The following is a 19,989-nucleotide window of genomic DNA, read 5'->3' as shown; positions in this document are numbered from 1 at the left end:
CCCGTTAGTAGCCACGCCGTCTCCCTCCACTACTCCTACCCCTCCAGCCCCTGGAAACAACTAATCTGTTTTCTGTCCTGGTGCATCACTTATCTCATATAAATGGGGTCATGCAAAATGTCATTTTAATAGTGAAGAATGGAAACCAATCCTTCATGGGAAAGACAGGTCTTGCCAAGAAGCTTCATTCAAGCAAATAGTAAGTGGAGCTGGCGGCCCTCTGACCACGACGGGGCCTCCTTCCTGCTTCCTGGGAGGGAGGGATGCTCTGACTTCAAGCATCCCTTGACTCTTGATTGAAGTCAACCCCAGGGTCCCCCCACCTCTCCTGAGCCATCGCCCACCTTTCCTGAAAAAGCCACGAAGGGCCTTTCTGGCTCTGAAAACTCTGGTTTTTCAGTGCAAGTCCACCAAAATGGGGCAGCAAATAGTCTTATCTATTCTTATCTGGCAAAACAAGCATCAGACGAGTGCATTTTTCCGTGATGATGGGTTCTTGCTGGACAGCTGTGGCCGCACACTGTGACCTGTCCATGTTTAGTTGCTGCTGCCAGAGGAGCAGCTAATGACCTACCTTCTGGCAGAATCTGGTGGTGGGCCCGTCTTCTGCTGACTCGGCAAATTCTGTCCAAGGCAGCTTCTCTCTTGTACAGAAAGCAAAGGGCATGGCTGGGAAGAGGAGAAAGATCAGAATCATAGCCAGCACTCAAAGGAGAGAGAAGGGGGGGAGAGAGAGAGAGAGAGAGAGAGAGAGGGAAAGTGTCTGCCATAGAGGCAGGGGGTGGGGGTTGGGGGGTGATGGGAGGGAACCTGGCGGGGGGACACTGGTGCTAGGAAAACACACTGGTGGAGGGATGTGTGTTGGAATACTGTACGACTAAAATCTAATCATGAACAGCTTCGTAAGTGTCTTTCTCACAGTGATTCAACAAAAAAAGGTGAAAAAAAAAGCCTGGGGGATCTTTTGCCCGGGGGTACAGATTCTCCTTTGCCTGGGTCAGATCCTGGCCCCAGCTGTCCATGACTGGCTCCACACTGTGTCTGACCAGGGATGCTAGGCAGACCTTATGCTTCTAGGTTTCACGGTAAAATGAGGGACTGGACCAATGTCTTTCCTATACTCTATTTGGTGGTGGTGATGTGGGGGCGGGGGCGGGGTGGGGGATGCCCCACCCAGTGGTGCACAGGGCTCACTTCTGGCTCTTTGCCCAGGAATCGTCATATATAGCCCCCTGGTGGTGCTAAGGGAACTAGACACGATGCCAGGGACCTAACTGGGATCAGCCATGTGCAAGACAAGAGTCTCAATCCCTGTATTAGCTCTCTGCTCCCGTTCCTATAAAAACTGTAACATCAGTGACTAGAACAAATATTCACACACCCCTGTTCAAAGCAGCATTATTTAGAATAGCGGAGAGATGGCAGTAACCCAAATGTCGATGGGCAGGTGAGTGGATAAACTAATGTAATTTAGACGTACAATGCAGTATCAACCATTGTATTGCATGAAGGTAAATTCTGATACATGCTGTAGCACAGGTGAGCCTCAAGAACATTATACTAAGTGAAATAATACAGTCAGAAAAGGACAGATGCTGTCTATCCCATTGCCCAAGGGACCTAGAAAAGGCAACTTCCTAAAGACAGAAAGAGGAAGGGTAGTTATTGGGAGGAGGGATAATGTGAGTTTTTTTATTGAACGGGTACAGAGTTTCAGTTTGGGAAGGAAAAATAGAAGTGCTGGGACCAGGAAGGTAGCTGACAGGGCTGGAAGGCATAATTTGTTTGCAGAAGTCCTGGGTTTGATTCTGGCCCCACATGGATCCCTCCCTACTCCCACACAGGGAAGAGCCCCCGAGCACCGACAGCTAGGCAACCCCCCCCAAGCAAAAACATAACAAAGAAAGAGTTCTGGAGCTGGTTGGTGGTAATAAAAATGAGGGCTCATGGGGCAGGAACATGTACCGTGGGTAGGGGAGGGCGTTTTCTTTGCACACAGCTGACCTAGGTTCAATCCCCAGCATCCCATATGGTCCCCTGAGCACTGTCAGGAGTGATTCCTAAATGCAGGGCCAGGAGTAAGCCCCGAGCATGGCTGAAGATGACCCCAAACAGACAACAAAGGAGGGTCTAGGGATGTGGCTTTATGGCAGTGGAAGTGTCAGATTGTGATCTCCATCACACACCAGTGTGTGTGTATGTGTGCATGTGTGCGTGTGTGTGTGCATGTGCGTGTGTGTGTGTGTGTGTGTGTGTGTCTGGTGCTCTGCAACCAAGTGTGTGATGCCTGGTCATGGCAATAATGACCAAGGGAAGGGGAAAAGGAATTTTTTAAATGATTAAAGTAGCAAATTCTATGTTATGTGCATTTAATTTCTTTTTTTAGTTTTGACTTTTGAGCTAGACTTGGCAGTGCTCAGGGCTTCCTCCTGGCTCTACACTCAGGCTCAGGGGACACCCTGGGGTGCAGCGAGCACCTTGCCTGTGGGTGCTGGTTTGCTGGTCTCCAGGATTTGCTTTGCCCCCTTTGGCCACTTCCAACTGGGCTGCTGTTTGTCCTTTTTTTTTTCCTCTTGAATTCCAGTCTTTTCTTAGGCTGATCTTGTATATCCCTTAGGTCTCCCGTGCTCTAAAATATGGGGGATGTACAGGGCAGAAGGGCAATTAATCACTGACATATAACAAAAGTCAGCAGAGAAATAAACTAGGCCTGCAGTGAACCACATAGACAAGGTAAAAAAAAAAAAGAGGTGAATCAAAATACTTTGGCCAAAAATTAAAAATGCTGTGAAGTATATTTTGTTAAAAATAAAACCAAAACATAATGATGTTACCTATTGTTCACAGAACCAGACAGGGGTAAATGAAAAAAAAAAATGAAGAAGCCAAGTCCATTTCTTTCAGGGCCAGGAGCCTAAGGGAAGTTTCTGGAAGCTCTTCCTGGCCCATCAGTCAGCTGGGAACTGACGGTGGAAGGGGAAGCTTCTCTTGGCCTTGGGAAGGGACTGGTGGTGCTTTAGCTGGTTGAGACACGAGGCATGTAGCCTGTTTGGGGGCAGCTTGCTCCCAATTCCCTGACAAAGCAGGGGTGAGACTCTCTTTCGAAGGAGGAGGAAACCCAGATACCCCACTGCTTCCAGTTTGGGGGAGTGAGGTCCTAAGATGGCCCCAGCACGAAGAGACCACCGATAGCACCACTCCCTCCGCAGCTGTCCAGGGCAGTGGCCAGAGGCGGCTGAGAGCAGGAACGCTGCCAGCAGCAGCCCTGAGGGACTCTGGCTGAAGACTCCCCAGATTCTCCTTCAGCGAAGAGTGATGAGCTATTTTAGGGACGTCAACAACAACCAAAAAAACAAAAAACTGTTGATAACAAAAATGTCCCCTAATGACCATTCATTCTCAGCTTTCAGAGCATTAGGAGACTCAAATGCCCCGAGAGGATAAAAAAACTTCCCTTTCAGATTTCATTTCAGGTTGCTAAGCTCTCCAAATTTCTCCATTTCCATTTTAATGACTTCTTTTCCTGTTTACACAACCGCTCTGATGTTCAAAAGAAAGATGTGGAAAGGTTCAGGGAGGACGGCTGTAAAGTCCCAGCGACCATTTTCAAGTGAACGGGGAAGGGGGTTCCCACATTCATGAGCCCACAGGAGTCTACACTCTAGACTCGCACTCAGGCCAGTCCACAAGTGAAGGTTTAGGGTGGTTGTAGGTGGGAATGTGTGTGTGTGTGTGTGTGTGTGTGTTTGTGTGTGTCTGTGTGTGTTTATGGGGGAACAACACTATAATTCAGGAGCTAAATTATGACCTGATGTGGTAGGACTAGAGAGATAGTACAATACGTAGGGTGTTTGCCTTGCACACGGTCGACCCGGGTTCAATTACTCTGTCCCTCTCGGAGAGCCCGGCAAGCTATCGAGAGTACCCCGCCTGCACAGCAGAGCCTGGCAAGCTCCCCGTGGCATATTCGATATGCCAAAAACAGTAACAACAAGTCTCACAATGGAGACGTTACTGGTGCCCACTTGAGCAAATTGATGAACAAGGGGATGACAGTGCTACAGTGGTAGGGCAGAGAATGTCCCTCTCTATAGGAAGGGCCTTGTGCCTTCCCAAAGGAGAACTACCTGTGTTGTGCCTGAAAGGGTGGTTTTCCAGATCCGACAAAAGGAAAGAACAGGCTCACCATCCACTACATTTTTACTTCAGTGTCTGTCATGTACTATTCTAGTGTTTTCCACAGTGGGTGCTACTGCACCCTGTGGAGGACAAGAACAATGGGGTCAGCAGAGCCTCAGGTGCAACTGAGCGACACTTTGTTCCCCATAAAGAACGTAGATTTCTAGAGTGGAGGTGCTAAGTATTTTTTTTTCTTCCAGAAAATGGTGCAGTAGGTCAAACAGGCCTGGAACCTTTTGCCAAGGCCAAGAAAGATAAAAGAGGAATGGGGAAATGAATAAATGCAATGTGCTGTGACAGACTCTTGTGCATGAGAGGTAGGGACGGGAACCCTGTGGATAGGCTTTGGAAGTGTTATGATGAGTGAAAGTAGCTGGACACAGGAAAAACAAGTCCCATCTATACAAATGAGTAAAATCAGTCAGAAGGAGAGAGACAGATATAGAATGACTGCACTTATTTATGGGCTATAAGAAAAAAAATATTTAGTATAAGACTAATATACAAGGCCAAGGCAAATAGGGGCCAGGGGGGCTGGTCAGTGGTTGGAAGTTTGACACAAGAGTGTCGGGGGTGGGGGTGAAGGGCAGTGGATAGAGAAAGGACCAGTATGACAATGATAGTTGGAAATGATCATTTTGTACAGGAATTAAGTGAAAGTAGGTAAAGTATTAGTATTAGCTGATAACCTTTCAGTATCTGTATTGCAAACCATAATCCCAAAAGGAAAGAAAGAGAGAGACAGAGACAGAGACAGAGAGAGAATTAGAGTGAAAGAAAGGGGAAAGTGAGTGAAAGAGAAATAGAGAGAGAGACAGAGAGACAGAGAGAGAATAAGTGAAAGAAAGAGGGAAAATGTGTGGGAGAGAGAGAAAGTGCCTGCATAGAGGTAGGCAGCAGGAGTGGGTGGGGGGCGGGAGGGAAACTGGGGCATTGGTTGTGGGAAACGTACACTGGTGAAGGCACGGGTGTTGGAACATGATATGACTGAAACTCAATCATGATCAACTTTATAACTGTGTATCTCACTGTCATTCAATAAGAAAGAAAAAAGTGACGAAGGAAAGAAGGAAAGAAAGAAAAACAAGCACTATACATGATCCCTCTTCTGTGAATAGGGAATAGGTGAATTCAGAGAGAGATTGCAGAGCAGAAGTTATCAGGGGCGAGGAGGAAGGGGCAGTTGTAACTTACTACAGAGTTTTTGATGAGAACGATGAAATAGTTTCAGGTATTGACAGATGATTAGAAAACTCTAAATGTATTTAAATAGCGCTGAATTAGATGCTTAGCAATGGTTAAAGTGATAACTATTGTATTATGCATATTTTACCACAATTAAATGATTTTATTCATTTTTTTGGGTCTCCCAAGAAGTATCAGGGGTACTGGAGCCACTCCTGGCCATCCTTGATTCAGTGCTACAGGAACCAAGTGTTGATGGGAATTGAACCCAGGGCTTCTGCATGCCAGGGGCTCAGCCTTCTGAGCTGAGCCATATCCCTGGTTTCTCAATGAAAAATTTTAGTGTAAAAATGTAGGAGTGGATTAGGATGGGGAAAACAAACAAAACCCAATCACCGGCCTCTTGGGGCTAATGGTGCAGTAGAAGAGGCAGATGCATCTCAGTGTCACCCAAAAAGTCCACGCCTAAGAAGGAATGGAAAATGAGATGAATTTCTGGGCATGGCAGCCTGGACACATCTTTGCTCGTACATGAAGCCCCACAGTTTGACGGTAAACACTTTTCTGCAAAGGTGTAAACCACAAGGCTGGAGCACTGCGAGCAGGGTGAGAAAAGCAGAGCAGAGAAGTTTTGGTGAGTGGATGGATGCATAGATATCTCAGAGGAACCCTCAGTGGAGGAGAGGAAGCACCCCTGTCTCTACCACAGACCCCCGGAAGCTCAGGTGCCAGTGTCAGCACACTGCTGTGGAGTTGGGGAAGCAGGGAGGGGACAAATGAGAAAGGCAGGCTGAAAGCCTGTTGAAGAAGCAGCTAGAAGCACACAGCTTCCAACCTTGCAAACGCCTGGACGTAACCCTCCTGCTCCGGCAGTTTAGAGGATCTTTGTCCAGAGACAGTTGAACAGAGGGTTCAGGCCTTGGGGAGACCAGGACAGATGAAGGTCAGCAGAGTTCCAGAAACAGAGGAATTATCTAAGCATCAGCATTCTGGACCCCTGTCTGCTTTCTCTTCTTGGCAGGAGATGAGAAGAATCTCCTCTGGGAAATCAGACCAGTCTGAAAAAGAGTAACCCAAAGCTGCCACCAAGGGGATTGCCCAATAAATAGCTGAAGCAGATCACTTATCACTGAGTGCGTGGAGGAGCCCCTCCCACGAAGCCAGAGCTTACAGTCAGTTTTTTGGTCCTCAGTCCTTAAAACATAACCAATCAGGGGGTGAGGATGGGGGTGGGGTGATGGAGATAAATTTAGAACAACAGACACACAGAGATCCAAAAAATTCGACTCAATGTTCTCAGAGATAGAGAAGATGTGGAAATTACAAAATTAAGAGTAGGATATGATAAAGCAGTAGTTTTCAGACCAAAAGAACTCTTCTAAATTCAAAATAGTACAAATTAAATTGATTATGGGGCCTAAGACATAGTATAGTGGGTACTTGCCTTACATATGACTGACCTAGGTTTGATCCCCGGCATCCATATGGTCCCCTGAACACTGCCAGGAGGGATTCCTGAGTGCAGAGTAAGCCCTGAGCATCACTACTTACTCCTGGCTCAACTACAAATGGGTGTAGTTTCCCCCCACCAAAAGAGAAACTGATTAATTGGTTCAATGATTAGGTAAAATCTATCTGAAAATTGAGAAAAAAAATCAAAGTAAGAAAATTGATGATCTGACTTGGGACTCCAGTATCCTAACGGTAGGTATGTCAGGAAGGAAGGAGGGAAGAATCACTAAGGAATAATAGAAAGGGTCTGGGAATATGACTCAATGGTAGAGCACTTGCCTTGCATGTGAGGTCCTGGGTTTGAACCCCAATACCACGAGGGGAAATGAGTAAGAAATAATACAAGAAAAAATGATCTAATATAAAGAACCCGAATTTCTAGACTGAATGTATCCAGTGAATGCCCAAGAACAGCACATTAAAATAGATACATAGAATTGCACATTTATGAAATGCCAAAGTTTTAGGAAAAGAAAAAGATTCTACAACTTTCAAGAGAAAAATAGACAGGTCATAAACAATGGGTAATAGATCAAAGTATCTTTATACTAGTCAATGGTGCCAGAAGACAGTGGAATGGTTCAAGCTTCAAAAGCAAAATTGTCTTTAGAGAATTCTATACCCAACCGAAGTATCAAACAAGTTCTAGCCAGAACTTAGTTTTAGCTAGGCAAGGTCTCAAAGCTGATGTCCTTGGTGTTCTTTCTCAGGGAACTTATCAACCAAGCTGAGGTAGTGAGGCGAGAGAGAAGATGTGGGATAAAAGAACACAAGAATGGGGCTGGAGCAATAGCACAGCGAGTAGGACATTTGCCTTGCATGCAGCCGACCCGGGTTCGATCCCCAGCATTCCATATGGTCCCCTGAGCACCACCAGGAGTAATTCCTGAGTGCAAAGCCAGGAGTAATCCCTGTGCATCGCCAGGTGTGATCCAAAAAGAAAAAAAAAAAAAGAACACAAGAACAATGCCCCATGGTGAGGTGGAGAGCATCCCAGGGTAAAAGCTAGAGGTAGCAGAAGGGTCAGATTCAGACCTGAGCAGTCAGAAGGCTCTGACATGTTCCTTTGTGGAGCAATAACCAATAGACTACTTCCTGGGCTGCAACCTCGTTAAGGGGATCTAAGAAACTGGCAGATTTGTGCTAGGCATATAGAAAACAAAACAAGCTCCAGGTTTATTATTCAGAAAAACAAACGAATAAAACACCCAGCCCCCAACTCCAAGGTTTACAAAATGGTTTGGCAGAGAGAGAATGGCTAGGAAATGGACTAGGAAGGATATCTGTGTACAGGGGAGGCAGGAGGGAGAGGGTGAGTCCTGTCTTCCTCCTTAGTAGATGATGCAAAATGTAAAAACCAGGAATGATTGTGCAAAGAAATGTCAATTTCCAAAGAACTGTTTAGGAATAGAACATAGCTGGTATTAGGGGAGGAGGATAGCTATTTTTGGGAACTAGATCCTGTAGGCTCATTAGGGTTTTTTTTTGTTTGTTTATTTGGAGGACAGGGGAGATTGAGCCACACCTGGTGGTGCAGAGGAGCTAGTCTTGGCTCTGTGCTCAGGGAGCACTCCTGGTTGTACCCAGGGAAAATTGCAGTGCTGGGGATGGAGCAAGGGTCTGCCACATGCAAGGTAAGTGCCTCAACCCCTAAACTATCTTTCCGGTCTCCTGTAGACTCAGTTTAGTACTCCTGTATACTCCAAATCATGAGCACATATAATTTTGATAAAAAGGAAAATGGAATTGGGTCCAGAGAGATAGTGCAACAGGTAGGGCACTTGCCTTGCATGCGGCCTACCCAGGTTCAATGTGGTACATTAAAATATAGGACAAGAATGTAACTTTAGCTAGTGAGGCAGGCTGAGACTTCTAGCTTGAGCCGGTTTCGTGGAGGCCAGCAGTCTCGCTGAGATGAGAACACAGAGGTGGAAAGACAGGGCAGTGCCAGGCTGCATGTCCGAAAGACATTTCAGAGTGGAGGGCAGAAGCTACAGAGCGCTCAGGGTGCTGTCGCTCGGGGCAGTGTAAGAAGTGGGAGGAAGGAAAGAATTGTCTCAGCATGGTGTGGGAGGGAGAAGTGAGAGGAACAGGCAGCTGGTCTGGGCCTACAGGAAAAGGAGGGAGGGTGAGGTTCCTGGGTTTCTGGTGGTGTTGACAAAGAGCCTCTCTGTGAATGCAAAAAGGAAGGACGTGTATGAAAAAACAAAACAAAACTGGGTGGCACACCCAGCAATGCTCGGGGGTTACTCCTGTCTGCATTACTCCTGGTAATGCAGAACCCATGGGATGCCAGACACTGAACACAGATGTGCTAGGCAAACACACTCCCCGCTGTACTAGCACTCCGGCCCCGGGCAGCAACGTTGTCCAGATCACTGCAGCAGGCGTTCCTGGTGATCATGCGCCTGTATCGGAAGGCGGCAGAGAAAGCAGCCCTAAAGAGACTTACTCCACGCCTCCTGGAAGCAGATGATGTTGACACCGCACAGTGCCGCCACCTCGACCATGGCCTCTATGCGCTTGTGAAGGGCAGCAACCTGGGAATTGAAAAAGCCAGGGTGGAGAACTCACTGTGACACGTGCGGAACGCCAGTCCCCACCCCGCCAGCTGCAAGAGGACCAATATGGAGGGAGCGTTGGTTTTTTTCTTTCCTGTGTTTGGGTCACACCCAGCGATGCTCAGGGCTGTGGAGCTTGGCTCTGAGCTCAGGACTTACTCCCAGCAGTGTTCAGGGGACCATATGGGATGTTGGGGATTGAAGCAGGGTCAGCCGGATACAAGGCAAGCACCCTACCCCCCCGTACTATCCCTCCCGCCCTGAAGGACGGGAAGTTCTGACATTTCCTGTTCTTTTTTATTTTGGGAGGGACATACCCAGCAGTATGCAGGGGCCACACCTAGCAGTGCTCTGGGCCATACATGGTGCCAAGGAGTGAGCCAGAGGGGTGGCTGCAGCCACAGACTGCCCAAGTGCCTTCACCTTTGTACCGTCTCCCTGGCCCTGCTACTGTGCATTCTCATAAGGCCTAAAATATGACACAAATGGTGGAGGTGCCCCCTGCGCCCCCACCCCTACACGGCCTCACAGGACCTGCGCTCTCCCTGGAGAATGGGGAGAATGACCGGGCCTGTGCATGGACCACGTGGGGCAGGAATTACACAGACTTGGGCTGCCCACTGCCCACTGCTCCTTTGCCCTGGGACACTGTCTACTTCCTGCTATCCTGCTCTCCCGGCCCTGAGAGAAACTGGTCCTGTCAGTGCTAGATTTTGGAGGGGCTCAGCTCTCTGAGTGGTGCTTTGTCCCTTCCCCACTGGGCTCTTTGTCCACTAGGAATGTGCTCCCCAACCCCCCATGCCTCCCAAGGTGTGTTGTCCATGTCATGTGTGGCCCACAGACAGGCCATGTCCAGGCAGGTGCTAGGTGCGGAGGGACCTCAGTGCACCTCAGTCTCCCCGCATGCCCTTCCATGCCTCCACTGTCCTCACTCCGTGACCCTGCGAAGTCACTCCGTGAAGTGCTCAGCGGCAGGAGCCAACTGTCCTCATGCGGAGAGACCAGAGGCACGAGGCTGAAAGCCTGGAGCACAAACTCTTTTTATTTGGGGAGTGGGAAGTTTGAGCCACACTTGGAGATACTTAGGGTTGACTCCCAGCTCTGTGCTGGGGGTCTCTCCTGGCAGTGCTCAGATGACCAGATGCGGTGCTGGAGATCAAACCTGGGTCACTCGTGTCCAAAGCAAGAGCTTTACCCCTTGCACTATCTCTCTGGCTCCAAAGAGGGGGACCCGGGCCCACAGTCTTATGCTGTTGTGTCCACAGGGCATTGCTGATGCTGGGCGCAATCTGGGCCAAGTGTGTTTCTAGGTACCAGGGGCCGAGAAGCACATCCTTAGCCCCTATGACCTGACAACATGAGTCGGGGGAAGGGAAGATTCACAGACCGCTTATTCAGAGACAAAAAGGTACTAAGAACCAGAAATTTATTTTTTTGGGGGGACACCCACATTAGGAGACCGTGAGGTTGCTAGGGACTGGCCCTGGGCCCCTGTCTGCAAAGCATGAGCTCATTCCATTAAGTGGCTTCTCCAGTCCCCAGGAATCTTTTTTTTTTTTTCTTTTGGGTCACACCTGGCGATGCACAGGAGTTACTCCTGGCTCTGCACTCAGGAATTACCCCTGGCAGTGCTCAGGGGACCACATGGGATGCTGGGAATCGAACCCGGGTCGGCCACGTGCAAGGCAAAAGCCCTACTCACTGTGCTGTTGCTCCAGCCCTGCCAGGAATCTTTTGCTTCCACAAAAGCCCAGAAAGGACTTTGGGTCTGGAAGCCAACCTCACTTCCTTGACCATACAGGTCTCAAGGCTCCTTAAAAAAAAAAAATCAGTCTTGGGGCCAGAGCGATCTACAGCTGGCAGGGCATTTGCCTTGCACACGGCTGACCGGGGTTCAGTCCCCGGAATCCTATATGGTCCCTTGAGCACCGCCAGGAGTGATTCCTGAGTTCAGAGCCAGGACTAACCCCTGAGCATCACCGGTGTGACCCAAAAAGCCCCCCACAAAAAAAAATCAGTCTCACTCATGTGGAATCCCAAGGAAACCTCTGCAGAGAAAGCCCTGTAGGTCTGGGCAGCTGAAGGAACCTGCAAAGGAGGTTATCAACAGAGCACCTGTGTGTGTGGTGGTGGTGGGGGGATGAGGGATGCCTGTCTTACATGTGAGACACGTGAGACCATCACAGTCAGAGAAGTCGGGGCAGGAATCACGCCCGTCAGATCCCCGCTGCCCCGCAGACACCATTGGCTGACAACCACGGGCAACCTGCCTCGCCTCTCTGCCCCGTGAGCCAAGGAACGCAGGGACGAGGGCTGGTTCCTGCCCGGTGCGGGCTGGCACGTGGACTTCTGGCAAGAGACTGAGAGGCAGAGCTCCGCGGAGAGAGTGAGCCAGCCAGAATGGCACCCTCCCAACTGATAAATGGAACAAGGGATCGATGGCCGGGGAGGAGGAAGAAGAGGAGGAGGGGAAGGTGCAAAGAAGCAGGGGAAGTGAGAGGAAGGCAGAGAAAGACACCAAGAGAAAGATCCAGAGACCCAGGCTAGGGGGGCAGGGATGTCTGGGCACAAGCGTCCACACGGCTGCTGGCGCCCCCTGTGGACCCAGTGAGCGGCCAGCCAGGCTCTGCGGATGGACGTATCCAAAACGCGGAGTGGCCGTGGCCCGTTGATGTTATTTGCCGTCAAAAGAGGCTGCACACCTGCTTTGCCACGGGGGCGTCGGCGGGGAGGGGGATTTTGTTCTGGACGAGTCCCACGCGCACAATTCGAGGGCGCCTCAGCTGCTCTTCCGCCGCCTCAAACGCGTATCCCTGCAGCTCAAAGCTTCCTTCCAAGGCGGCCTCAATGGCCCTGTGGGGCAGCTCCAGCTTCCTAAACAGGCAGGGAAGAGGGGAGGCATGAACTTCAGTCCTCTCGGTCATTCACGGGGCCAGAAAAGATGGGATAAAGGGGCAAGAAGGCACAGGGTGGGCGGGGGGGAGGTGCACCCATAGGAGGCCCTGGGCTTGATTCCTGCATCCAAACCAAGCAAACAGAAGCAGGTGCTCAAAGGCTGGGGCTCAGGGTGGAGGGAGCTCAGCGAAGAATGGCTACACCCCATGTCACCTGAGGTCCCCAGGGGTGGAGGCCCAGCTGAGAGGGGGCAGGGGGAGGGTGACCCATGGAGAGGTTCAGAGTAGCAGGGCAGGGGTAATGAGCCCTGGCCTCAGCCCAGAAGCAAGGAACAAATTCCTGCAATGTGGCCGGGGGTCAGAGGGGCCCTGCTCAGGCTGGGGGTGGGGCAGGCTGGGATATGAGAGGAGTGGCAGGGCACGGAGAGCAAGACGGAGGGGACTGCAGACCCCAGCACGGAAGATGACAAGCTCTTGGTGACCCTCCCCCCTCCCCCCACCCCAGGGTCCCTCCGGCGGGGACGGAGGCCCAGCTCCATGCGGGCTAGGCTGGCCTTTGGTCTAGGCACCCATGCTGCTGGCTTGTGGCTGATTAACAAGGCAAGTGGACCATTATTTAGAAAACCTCCCCCCCAAGTGACCATTGACCAAGCGTCAGGCCCGTCCCTGTGGTGCCCATGCAGCGAGGTGGGCCCCACATGGGCCTGGCACGGGGCCGGGCTCCTGGCCAGGAAGGGCTTACCATGTAGGGACACGGCGGTTATGAAACCCCCAGAGAACACATCAAAGAATAACCTGACAGCCATTATCTAATAATAATATTTCTCTCCTACTTTAAATCACTCTCTTAAAGACGTTTTCTTTCAAAAATCACAGCCCTGTCAGCCCAAGCCCCCTGTCGCCGCCCCCTGCCAGGAGCTTCTCCTGTGCCAGCGCTGACAGCTCCGCGTTCAGTTCCGCCCCTGACAATCAGCCTCCTTTTCAGTAGCAGGGTTCCGTTCCCGAAGCGGGTTAGAAATAGCAGCGGTGCCCACACCTCGCCTCCCAGCCGGCTCTCCCACCCTCAGTGAAGCCCACCCACCCCCGCCCCATTCGCGCCCACCCCCCACCTTCCCCTGCCCCCCCCACCCCCGCCCCAGCCAGGACAAATGGGGCTTCGTGCATCTCTCCCCTGAGGCCTGGGGGAAAAGGAGCCAGGCCGTCCTTTGGGTTGGGGTTGGGGCGGGGGTGCCAGGTCCACAAGTGTGGCTGTGCGGTCATCCAGAGGGGGTCTCTAGTCACTGTTCCTGCCGTCTCTACCACCAGCCCCCTCCCAGTCAGCCCCGTGCGAGCCTCCTTCCAGCCCTCCAGCCCCTGGTTCCCTGAGGACCCCCTGTGCTTCTCTGCCCTCACAGACGGTCATGCCTGGGGCTCTGCTTCTTCTCAATACTCATCCCCCTCTTCTCTCGGGCCTTCGCCTGATGTCCAGTCGGGCAACCCTTATTGCTTCTTCTTTTATTTTATTTATTTGCTTTTTGGGTCACAGCCGGCGATGCACAGGGGTTACTCCTGGCTCATGCACTCAGGAACCACTCCTGGCGGTGCTCAGGGGACCATACGGGATGCTGGGAACTGAACCCGGGTCGGCCGCGTGCAAGGCAAACGCCCTCCCCGATGTGCTATCTCTCCAGCTCTATTTTCGAATTTATTTAGTTTTCTTTTTGTTTGTCCGTTTGGGGCTACACCTGGCAGAGCTCAGGCACTGCTCCTGGCGGTGCCTGGAGGGCCACGCGGGATGCCGGGGTGGGCTGTGTGCAGGGCGAGCACCCGACCCGCTGCACTATCACTCTGGCCCTGACTGCTTCTTTTTAGTTTTAATTTTAGGAGTCTTCTGGGTCACACCCGGAAATGTTCAAAGGACATTTCTGACTCTGTGTTCGGGAGTGACCCCCGGCCACGGTTGGGGGAGACCAGATGGTGTTGAGGATCAAACTGGGTCGGCTACATTCAAGGCAAACACCGTAAGCCTGGTACTATCTCTCTGCCCCTATCACTGCTTCTGGACCCATTTCTGATTGAACCCATGTGCTCACCCCAGGTGCCATCCCATGAACAAGTGCTGTGCCCACCAAGAGTGATGTGTGGAGCATAGCGGGTGAAGCCCAGACAGGGCACTGGAGAATGCCAGCAGACGATCAGCACCTCACCAAGGGGCAGGGGGCCACATCTGCTGACAGCCGCCCTCCCTTGGTCCCCTTCCTGGGCTTCGGAGCCCTGTGGCCCTCCCTGCTCCTGACTTCACATCCAGCATTAGGCAGGAAGCTGATCACTTCCCGTACTGGCCTGGCCTGGCCCCCAAGGGCCCTACCTCTCCTACCTGGGGTCAAGGCAGACCTTGCCTCAGCGGCATCTTCCTGCCTCTGCCGCTTCATCTTTCCCTTCCTAATGGCTCCTTACCATCAGCATTTTAAATAATTAAACCTGAGCTTTGTTACACAGACTTATGAGGAAGGGAAAAAAAATCAAAGAGTGGGAAAGGAGATCAGATGAAAAATGAGTTCCCCTCTCCATCCTGGCTCTGACCTCGATCTGTAAACTCTTGACAATATTTTAGGCATCTTTCCAGCGGCTTTCTATTTGTGGTATTTGTGTGTGTGTGTGTGTGTGTGTGTGTGTGTGATGTACAGTGGCATTCTATTGTGGATCCCATCCTCCACTTGCCTATTCACCAAACGATATCCACGGCATGAATAACTCTCCATCTCCCATCCAAGTACTAACCAGGCCCGACTCTCTCAGCTTCCGAGATCAGACAAGAGCAGGCGCATTCAAGGTGGGACGGCTGCAGCGTCTCCATCTTCTACAGACTTTCCGTACCCACCCCCGAAACCGTTGGCGTCTTTCCCATGGAAAAAACAGAAAGAAGAAAATGCCAAAGGGGCCAGGGCTGCAGCTCAGCAAAGAAGCACATGCCCGTATCTGGGGCCCAGGATTCCACCCCTGACTGTCCCCCTGAGCCCCAGGTAAGATGAGACACATGGGACACAGCCACCTCGGATCCTCCCAGTCGCTTTCTCTCCTCTCCCCTTTCCCCGGCAGCCTCATCTGCCACGTGCTCCCCAGACCCCTGCTCCCAGTCCACACTCCACATCTGCCTTCTGGATGCTGAAGTCCCAGGACTCTGTGTCTGTCCCTCCCCCGGCATCCTGGTGCCTCTGACACTGTGACCCTGTCTCACCCCACCCCCAACTCTCATCTTTGCCCCTTTGCTCCTCTGCCTGCAGCCTCACCTCTAGAGTCTCACACAGTCTTGGCTCTCTCTGATCCTTACCACCCGGGTTCTCCAGAATAAAGCCAGATTCTTCATCCCTGCACTCCTTCATCATCTCCAGAACATCTCCAGGCTGAGCCCAGCCAAGACCCCCTCCCACGGGTCTTGTAGGGGGCCACGGTGCCCTCCTCCGGCTCCATTCATATTCTCGTATCTGGAGCCTGTGAGTGGAACCTTGAGTCAGAAACAGGATCTTTGTAGAGGTACTTACAGATCTCAGAAACAGGCTCTTCTGGATGGTCCCAGTGAGCTCTCAACCTAGTGACACAGATTCTTAAAAGAGGTGCCCAGAAGTGGGGCTGGAGCAATAGTACAGTGGGTAGGGCGTTTGCTTTGCATGTGGCCGACCCGGGTTCGATTCCCAGCATCCCATATGGTCCTCTGAGCACTGCCAGGGGTAATTCCTGAGTGCAGAGCCAGGAGTAACCCTTGTGCAGTGCCAGGTGTGACCCAAAAAGAAAAAAAAAAGGTGTGCCCAGAAGAGAGACACAGAGAGGAGAAAGCAGCTGGACATTGAGGTGGGGACTGGGGCCACGCAGGCACAAGTCCGGGGATGCCAGGAGCCATGAGGCACAGGGCCAGGGAAGGATTCTTCTCCCAAAGTCTTTGGTGAGAGGGTGGTGGTCCTGGGGACACTTTGAATTTGTACGCCCGCTCACAGAAGCGTGAACATATATTCCCTTTGACTGAAATCCTCCAGGTTGCAGTGATGTATTGCAGCACCTTCGTCAAACAAGAGCCACCAGCCCTCCAGAGTTGGTGCCCAGCGGGAGAATGTACCAGTCCATGCAGGTTCAAGCCAGAAGCCTGCACAATCTCTGCTTCGTCCACCACACCTGCCTGCTCTTCACACCGCTGGCGTTTCACCTGCCCTTTCCAAATGATTCCAAACTTCCCATTGCCACGAGGTCAGAGACCCACTGCCTTGGCCTGGTGGACAGAGCATCTGGGGTCCACACAGGCCACTCCTGCCTCCTCTCACAGTTTCCATCCCTCATGGCCTCCCAATGGCCACGTGCCCTGGTGTCTGGGCCTTGGCCTGCAGTCCTGGAGACCTTTCTGTCTCTAATGTTCCTTCTCCTTCAGCTCCAGTTCTTTGCTCCTGAGAAGCCTTCCCGACCTGTCTCCACCCCAGCCTGTAAAGGCTGTTCAGTTCTTCCTGCATTTATCGGTTACAACACAGGATAGCCACCCCACGGCAGAAAGCCTCTGAGAGCAAGAACTGGGGTGATTACTCAAGCTAGGTCTACTCCAGGGACCTGGGACAAAAGCCAGCCAGGAATGTGTGTGCAGTGAGTAATGGTTCGCATTACAACGGCGAGCCACTGCTCTCTCTCGGGACTTTCATTTGTCTGCCATAGGCAAGGGCTCTCGCTCCTTCAGTTAAACATTTACTGAGCACTTCCTATCGAGTCCCTGGGAGAGGTGGTCGTGTGCAGAGGTTATCTCGAGGAGGGTCAGAGGACTCAGGGTCTCCCTCCCCAGCCATGCAAGTGAGGCTGGGGTGTGAGCAGGAGTTTAAAGGTTTTCACGCGGTTAATGATTTCCCATCTTCTGCTTGCAGTCCTCATCCTAGCCAAGTCCCACCCAATCACGAGCAACAAGCAGATACAGAGGTTTTCCCTTGCAGGTCAAGCATGGGAGGGCTCAGTGCTGACTGAGGGAGAACTAAGACAAAGGAGGGACCGGGGGTCTTGCTGAGAATAAGAGAACTCATTATTCCTGTGTGAGGTCCTGTGTTCAATCCCCAGCACCACACACACACACACACACACACACACACACACACACACACACACACACACACACCCCTAAGAAAAAGGGCTGGAGCGATAGCACAGCGGGTAGGGCGTTTGCCTTGCACGCAGCCAACCCGGGTTCGATTCCCAGCATTCCATATGGTCCCCTGAGCACCGCCAGGAGTAATTCCTGAATGCAGAGCCAGGAGTAACCCCTTGCATTGCCGGGTGTGACACAAAAAGAAAAAAAAAAAAGAGAGGGACTGAGTCAGTCACCAGAAGCCACGTTCCAGGACAAGGGGCTCATCAGTCATTGGTGCATGGACGTGGGCACCCATTTCTCTCCCATTATAATCCCTTTCCACCAGGAGCAATCCAAATGCTTCACAGCCCCTTTGTAGGGTGTCCGCACCCTAATCTCTAGAATGTGCCGCAGCCAGTTGGATCATTGGAAAACCTTTTCCTCCTTTCCCAAGTCTCTTGTGTTTTGCCCTCATGTGTTACCTCTCCTTTACCCCCATGAGTTCTCTTTCACAGAGAATATGCCCACTGCACTCTGAAAAATAAAAAACCAACCAGACAAACAAAAAGCAAAACATAACCCATTTCCATCCCTAGAAATTGTAGCCTGAAATATCTTTTGCTTAAAGGTCCCTTTGAGAGCCTTGACTTGAAGATGATTCCTGCCCCGCCCCCCACCCACCCACCCACCCAAGGATGAGCCTTGGCAGGTGCAGTGGGAAGCAGTAGCCCAGAAACCAAGCACAGATGGGGCTTGGACATCACTCACTTTGGATATGCCTCTTTGGGGTGTGAAGTGCTCTTTTTTTCTGAGGGAGTTTGGCTCCCAGAAACATTTGGGGGGGGGGAAACTCAAGGACCACTGCTAGCAATACTTGGCCAACAAGGCTGAAAAGATCAACTCTGCTGCTCAGCCTGGCAGTGCTCAGAAGGCCAGGGGACTTCAAGGTTTGGACTCTGATTCCTGTGCATGCAAGGTCTATGTCTCTGACCACTGAGCTACCTCTCCCAGCCCCTCAGCCCCTCAAGTGAACGCTCCTGGACAAAGCTTTAAGCCACTCTCATGCCCAGAAGCATCTGTTCTGCCTTCACCATGCATTAGTAGCACAGACACCTGGGATCTGAGGTATGACCTCTGGGCAGTAACTCCAGAGCAGCAGTTGGCTCATCCAATCAAAACCATTGAACTTCACGGGAGTTGATCAAGCTCCTGCTTCAAGGTCATTGCCTCGAAGCCAGGGACATGCAGTCTGGCTACACTGGAAGAGTCCATAAATACACCAGGGTGTAAAAGGACATTTAGCCAGGAGCTGCTTTCAATTCTCAAGCTGGAGGGGCCCCTTTGAGCTTCTTCTTTTTCTTTTTCAAGATACACCCAAAGGTGCTCATAGCTTACTCCTAACTTACTCCTATCAGGGATCACTCCTGGCAGGGCTTGGTGATCATATGGGGTAGTAGGGATCGAACCCAGGTCAGCCCAAGTGCAAGACAAGTGCTCTAGCTGCTCTCTTATCACTCCAGCTGCCCTCCTTCAAGAGCTTTAAGCAAAGGAGCAACATGATGTTTTACACTGGGGGCGGTGGGGGTGGGGGGGGCTATGGCTGAGAAAGATGAAGCATCAGAGTGTAAGTGTTGTCCTCTGCTCACTGGGATTGAACCATGCACTGCACTCAGAAACTCTGGATATGGCATGGCATTAATTGGGGGTGGGCAAGCGACATAACCAACTCCTGGGTAACTTCACAGTAGGGAAAGCTCCTCGGTCAACCAGATTTTGCCGCCTCTCTCACCAAGGGGTTCCCAGAGCCTGAATGGCTGCAGGAAGAAGGTTGGGTCTGGACAATAAGTTGACCACCTCCCCCTTCCTCTGACCTGGGCTCTGGCAGACATGCACCCGGGGGACAGGCCTGGCACTCAGAGGATGCAGGCAGTAAGGAGCTGGTTGGGCACAGAGAAAGCTTCGACCTTTCCAGAAGGTTTATTTCTCTTCTGGCTCCAGACAACTGGGGGAAGTGTGTTAAGGTCAGCAGGGCCCAAGCAAGCCCTGAGCTTTAGTTCTCCAACTCGACTGCATCACCGCTCCCTCCAAAGTGCTTCAAACCCAGAAGCCCTTCTGCTCCCCCAGCCCCATACTTATGGGGTCCCTAGGCTTCTCCCCCTTCCCACCTCCTCCCCGCCTCCCCAGCCGAAGGGTCCCAGACCTGGTCTCCTTGCCATAGAGAATGCGCTTCACCTCCTGCAATTCTGTGGCCGGCAGGTGCTTTTCCAAGCACTGCTCCAGCGACTCCCATTCTGGCCCGGCCATGGCGAGAGAATTCGCAAGCGCCCAGGTCCAGACCTCAAATACCTGCCCTTTGCACCACCGCTGGGGAAGCAAGCAGGAGGGAGGGGGAGCGGTGGCCGGTTCTGCGCACGCGCCCTTTTTCTGCTCCCTGGGGGAACGCGACCCGCCTCCTCCTCGCGCCTCGAGGCGGCCCGCCGCGCGTGCGGCTCCCGGGGATGTTTGAGCTTCCTTATCCGGGTCCCTCCTCTCTTCTGCCCCTGAAACGTCGGAAGGAGAGGAACACCCACCCGAGGGCTTCCTCCGG

At 51.8% G+C, this 19,989-nt stretch overlaps 1 protein-coding gene across 1 annotated transcript in view; it reads right to left on the bottom strand.

The window, feature by feature from the left end:
- UPB1 (beta-ureidopropionase 1) overlaps positions 1-19,733 on the bottom strand; it is a 36,994-nt gene extending 17,261 nt beyond the window's left edge. The window contains exons 1-4 of the mRNA XM_004607435.2: positions 19,603-19,733; positions 12,140-12,311; positions 9,329-9,416; positions 575-669 (exon numbers count right to left, since the gene is read on the bottom strand). Of these exons, the coding sequence (XP_004607492.1) occupies positions 575-669; positions 9,329-9,416; positions 12,140-12,311; positions 19,603-19,706 (459 nt within the window). The 5' untranslated portion in view covers positions 19,707-19,733. The remainder of the gene's footprint in view (positions 1-574; positions 670-9,328; positions 9,417-12,139; positions 12,312-19,602) is intronic.
- Positions 19,734-19,989: the final 256 nt, after the last annotated feature.

Source organism: Sorex araneus, chromosome 11 (genome assembly GCF_027595985.1).
Source record: "Sorex araneus isolate mSorAra2 chromosome 11, mSorAra2.pri, whole genome shotgun sequence".
Lineage (NCBI taxonomy): Eukaryota > Metazoa > Chordata > Mammalia > Eulipotyphla > Soricidae > Sorex > Sorex araneus.
This window is presented reverse-complemented; position numbering and strand designations above follow the sequence as displayed.